Source organism: Crocodylus porosus, unplaced genomic scaffold (assembly GCF_001723895.1).
Source record: "Crocodylus porosus isolate Cpor-Errol unplaced genomic scaffold, CroPor_comp1, whole genome shotgun sequence".
Taxonomy (NCBI): Eukaryota; Metazoa; Chordata; order Crocodylia; family Crocodylidae; genus Crocodylus; species Crocodylus porosus.
This window is the reverse complement of record NW_017728931.1, coordinates 104,991,690-104,997,659: the sequence shown is the minus strand read 5'-3', so window position 1 is coordinate 104,997,659 and position 5,970 is coordinate 104,991,690. Positions and strand designations below refer to the sequence as shown.

General features: G+C 43.4%; 1 protein-coding gene across 1 annotated transcript in view; it reads right to left on the bottom strand.

The window, feature by feature from the left end:
• Positions 1-5,970, bottom strand: part of ASB15 (ankyrin repeat and SOCS box containing 15) — a 42,474-nt gene that overhangs the window by 24,558 nt on the left and 11,946 nt on the right. Inside the window, exon 2 of the mRNA XM_019543451.1 lies at positions 2,494-2,627. Within this exon, the coding sequence (XP_019398996.1) occupies positions 2,494-2,606 (113 nt within the window). The 5' untranslated portion in view covers positions 2,607-2,627. The remainder of the gene's footprint in view (positions 1-2,493; positions 2,628-5,970) is intronic.

Below are 5,970 nucleotides of genomic sequence, written 5' to 3'. Positions count from 1 at the left end.
CTGCTTATGCAGGGGGTCGGACTCGATGATCTATTGAGGTCCCTTCCGACCCTAGCATCTATGAATCTATGAATCTATGACAGGCCGAGCCCCATATATCAACCTCACATGTGGCCTGCGTGAATTACAACTGATGACCAGGAATCCCACCATCATTAATCATGGCATGGCAGGTAAAGAGAGGGAAAAAGTTTGTGAGAACAGCACACTGAGAGCCAAGCTGTCTGGTCCAAAGAGTCGCCATCCTAGTGCACGCATATAATAGCACAGGGTGTATTGTCAACACTGCTCACAACCTGGTGCATTGGCTGGGAGTGGAGAATAAAACCTGGCTGGAAGGCAGGATAGAGGCATAACAAGCCATGATGTCACAACCAGATTTGCTAAGCCAAACACTCCACACCATTAGTAAGGAGTTGGAAGCAACACAGGGGGCTCACCAACAAGAATAGATGCAACATAAGCTGTCATTCTTCAAAATGCTGACAATGAGAAAGGATGATGATCCTAAAGCCTATATAAAAGCTTTTTAGTGAACAGCCTTACAAGATGAATTAGAAAGTGCACACTGGGCTAGCCAGCTCGGGGCCTTAGTTATTGGGAAGACCCAAGCTGTATATCAAGCCCTAGCATGTGATGGAGCTTGTGATCACAAGAAGGTGAAGGCAGAAATCCTGTACCAGCTGGAGATAACACCTGAACACTATTGGTGGCTGTTTCACACAAGGAAGAGTCAAGAGCGAAAGAGGCCCCAAGTCCTAGTGCAACTACTGCAGGATTTGATGAATAAATGGGTAAAACTTTCAGGTTATGACTAAGAGGAGTTAGCAGAACAAATTCTGAAGGAAACAGTTTTATGTGACCTTGAATAAAACACCCAGTACTGGTGGCTAAGGAGACATTTACCATGGAATTTGGAAGAGGCTTTGAAGCTGGCGGAGGCTTTTGCCACATTGGGGAGTGGCCATGTCAAGGAGCAGATTGGAAAGAGGGCAGGCCCCAACATTGGCAGAGGAGAGGAGACATGAGTCAAGTCAGCAGGGGCCCCAGGAGATCATTTGCTTTAGCTGCAGCAAAATGGGCCACATTGCTAGAGTGCCCCCTTTAACATGAATGAACAGTGGAGACATGGAGGGCTTCCCCGAGTTCCCAGAGAAAGACCTAAAGAGGGAGTGGAAGTGAGGGACTGCAGATGTGGGTGTAATGAAGAGACCGTGGTGTGGAACCAACCTGTCATGATGGCTCTGATCAACGGGAAACTGGTTAGAGCCATGCTAGGCACCAGTTGTGCACAAACAATGGTGCAGGCAGATTTGGTTTCCTGACAGTTAGTCAAGCCAATGGAGCCAGTAAAAATGGCTTCCATGCTCAGTGAATATGTTCAATATGAGAGAGGTATTATTCCTCTGAAAGTCCTAGGATATCAAGGCAAGATGGAAGTAAGATGTCACCATGATTAACTTGTGACATGAGTGTAGGACGTGACTGGCCTTCGTTTTATGATATCCTTGAGCAGGTCAGACTAGAGGAGAAAAGGTAGGTGGGGAGGAGGGCTACATCCCAGAAATGTATGGTTGGGGAATGAAGGAGCTGACCCCTCAGCTGTGGAGGAGTGGAGGGGGAAGGGATAGATTTGGAAGAAGGGATCAGTGGAGCCCAATTCAGAGATGCGCAAGGGGATGAGGAGGATTTAAAAAAAATTCATGAGAGTGAAGTAGCATGGATTGAAAGAGAGGTGTGTCCAGAACTGAGTGGATGAGATCCCAATATAAGGTAAGAAACAGTTTATATTGTGTCAAGCAGGGACGGATGGAGGGAGAAGAGTTCACAGAGTTGATGGTGCTCATGCTGTTCCCTAAGACCCTGTGGTGGTTAGTACATGCAGCACCTATGGATGGCCATCTGGGCTGCAATAAGACCATGGCCTGGATAGTGCAGTGTTTTTTTTTGGCTGAGTGTGCATGAGATTATTGCAAGTCTGTGTGCCTCTTGTGCTGAATGTTAACTGGTCTGTGAAGTCAGACTGCCCAGGGCTCCACTGCAGCCGATGCCCATTATGGCCACCTCTTTTGCAAGAATTGCCATGGATATTGTGGAGTCGCTACCTAATAGGAGCATGGGGCATCAATATATACTTGTTATAATTGATTATGCTACCTGGTACCCTGATACTCTACCCTGGCTCTTGCACTGCAGAAGAGCTCCTAAAGTGGATATCTAGGGTAGGTATCCCTCAAGAGATTATAACAGATCAGGGTACTAATTTTATGCTGGGGGCACTAAAGAATGTTTGCCAGGTCCTGGAGATAAAACAATTGTGCTGTATTTCATTCTTTCATTATACAGTGCCTGACTGACAAATTAGCTAATATAAATAGTAGCCAAATAAATTTTAACTGGTTAAGGTAACATAAAGAACTCTTGTGATTTCAATGGTTCAATATCTTAAAGAACTTTCCATAATCTCATTACATGTCCATAAGTTTACAGTACCTTTCCTGATAATTGGTAGATTCCGGTTGACTGACTTCAGCTGATTCTTGAATGCTTAGTTGAACTGCATAAGCAGTGAGATAGTCTTCATCAAAATCTTCATTTCCCTCCATTATCTTTTATGGAATATCGAGCTGTTGTCAGGAAGAAGCATATCAATATACCTTTAGAGCTCTGCTACCTACTTTCATGGTGAATATTATTTACATTGGGAGTAGTTGTATCTGAATAACTGATTGTGGAACAAGGTACTATTCTATATTGCCCTATGATCAGATGTAACAAAGTAGAAAAATATTTATAAATATACTAGGGAATAAAGTCTGGTCATTCACACTGTTTTCTGCTAATTCATGGTATTTCAAGGAGAAAAATTTTACTTGCAAAAATATTGACAGAAAAGAAAATACTCCCAGAAGTATCTAAGCTGGGAGAAATGCATGAATTTGGAAAAGCTCATTTTATTTTAAAAAGCTCTTTTATCCACGCAATAGATTGTTCTATTACAAATATTCACTGATAATTTGTGAACAATAAAAGAGACTCTTCCTATTTATAAAGCTTAAGTCATCCAACCGAGGAATGTGTGATGTATTTGACTGGTTATACTGCATAAATAATGAATAGCAAGCACTCAAAGCACCTTTTTCATTAAAAATTCATAATCCAAAATTTGCATTCACAAAGTATTCATGAGCAATTACAAAAAACAAATTTGTAAAAATAATGACCAAATTATTAATAATTCACAAAAACAAAAGGAACAATCTTCACTTCAATAACTCTGAACAAATAATTGGAGCAGTTCTAACCAAGAACACACAGTAAGATTTAGAGTTTAGAAAATGTCATATTGATTTATATAATATCACTGACAAAATATAAGCACTGGCTAGTTTAATCTTTGTATGTAGCAGGGTGTGTCTACATGTGCATCTAATGTGAAGCAATAACCTCTGGAGCAGTCTGAGCTGAAGCAAAACTACACCTGGGTGCAGTGTCTACATGTGTCAGGGATAGCAGCAATCTGAGCAATGGCAAAGCAGTTTACATCAGGGCTGCTCAGCCCCGGGCTCTGGGTGATGGTGTTTGGCAGCAGAAGGGCTGGGTGGGGCACAAGGTTGCTGAAAGTGCATAATTGTGTGGCTAGGTGGCAAGCAGGAGTCTGGCCCTTGGCTGGCTGGGTTGACCAGGCTCAATTTATGCCTGCAGTCACTGTCTATACCTGCATTTAATCACAGTAAATTACTATCTCACATCAGCATTAATTAGTTTACTGTAGCCTAATACCATCACAGCTGGGAACAGACATTACATATAAACCAGTTTAAGTAATCAGAAACTGGTTTAAACCTGTAACAGAATAGATGTTCAGTGCACATAAATGAATTTGAGAATGGCTGAAACCGGTTTGAGATAAACCTGGTTAAATGTAGTATCAGACTTAACCAATTTGGCTCAAACTGGTTTATGCAATGTCTGTCCCAGACCCCTTGCTGATTTAAGATAAACCAGACACCCCCAGCATCCCAACATGCTCTCAGGGCTGGCCCCTCCTCTCTGCTCCTTGGCTGGAGCTGGAGACTGCAGGCTTCTTCCCCCCTCCCTTCACTGTTCTCTGCTAAGCAGGAATTCCCCTCTCTCCTCTGCCTTGCTGAGAGGTGTCTGTGTATTAGCGAGCAGACCACATGCTGGCTACAGTGGAGCTGAATCAACAGGCAGAACCAACAAGTAGCTGGTAATGTTCCTCTGTTGTTTTCTTAATTGGGAGATAAACACTGTTATCACTTCCCTGCTGGGCTAATCACAGCATCCTGCCAAGCCTGGCCATGCCCTCCTCAGCTTCATGCTGAGGAAGGAAGGGAGGGCTGCTCTAGCACTCTCTGGCTTCTAGCCCAAGCCACTGCAGGCATGTGCCTGCATTTCTGGGGTGTCTGTCTGGTTACAAAACTGATTTAGCCTAGCCAGGTTAGACTAACCTGAAAAGATTGAATAAATTCAGGATCAGGATTTTTTAATGTCTGTCCCTAGCCCAGATGTGTAGACAGTGACACTTTACTCTTCAGCTAATTAGTTTACTCTGCAGTTAAGCACATGTAGACACAGCTTCAAAGTACATTCTTCTGGGACTACACAAGCCCTATTGTTCTGCACATCATGAGAATGTTTCCGTCTTTGACGGACATGAGATACGCAAAAAAACTCATTCAAATCTTAGTTTATTTTTAGAACTGTCAACCAACATTTTCTCCATGGTCTGTGAAATGAGATTATAAATCCCTGCATTATTTTTTCAGTCCAGAATTGTACTACAAATTCATGTAACTTTTCTAGACAGGTCAATTTGATGTTCAATATCTTTCCACATCAAACTCTTAGTGAATATTTCCAAAAAAACAGAAACAAGAGTGGGGGTTAGGCAGCTCATAGGATTAGTAATATACAACACAACACCTTTTAACTATAGTCACCAGTTTAAATTCAGCTGGCTCAGTTCATCAGCCCTAATTCTGATTGTATCTCAGCATGTATTTTGCTAATGATGTGACATCAAACAATAAACCTGCTAGTAAATAACAACTGAAAAATTGTCCCCTGGGCTAGGAATAGAAACCGTGATCCGAAACGGGTTCAAATCTTTAACACAACAGGGCTAGGAACAGAAGTTATACATACACCCATTTATGTCATCAGAAACTGGTTTAAACCTGTAACAGAACAGAAGCTAAGTGCACATAAACCAGTTTTAAAATGGCTGATAAGATAAACATGGTTGAATGTAGTATCAGACTTAACTGATTTGAGTCAAACTGGTTTGTGGAACTTCTGTCCCACACTCCTTCCTCATTTAAGTTAAATCAGAGTCCCCCAGGATGCTTTCCAGCCCTGGACTGGGATGGGCTGTCCACTCCAGAGCCTTCCACTCCCTAGCTAGAGCAATGAGGGAAGGCTGACAAGAAGGGGTGGGAGAAGCCCAGCAAGGGATGCAGTCCAGTCTGCAGGGAGGACTACCCCCCTAGGCAAACCTGAGCTGGGGTCTGGGCCCAGGGAGGTGGGGCTAAACACCCCTTCCCCTGCTCAAACTTACTGCTCACTGGAAATACGGATTATAAATCCCAGAGGCATCTGGAAGCAGGAAGAGGAAGTGATGAGCAATCCAGCCAAGTCCTGATGCTGTAATTCTGGGCTGCAAATCCCAGAGATGTCAGGACCAGCAGGAAGAGAAAGTGAACACACAGCCAGAGAGCTGTGCCCCCCAACACTGCAAGCATGTGGCTGTGTTTCCTGAATCAAAGGTAAATGTCTGTTCACTTCTGTTCCTCTGGTGAGGTACCAGAGGACTGGAAGAGGGCCAACATGGTCCCCATCTTCAAAAAAGGCAGGAAGGAGGACCCAGGAAACTATAGGCTGGTTAGTCTCACCTCGATCCTAGGCAAGCTGTTTGAGAAAATTATGCTGGCACACATCCAGGAGGGG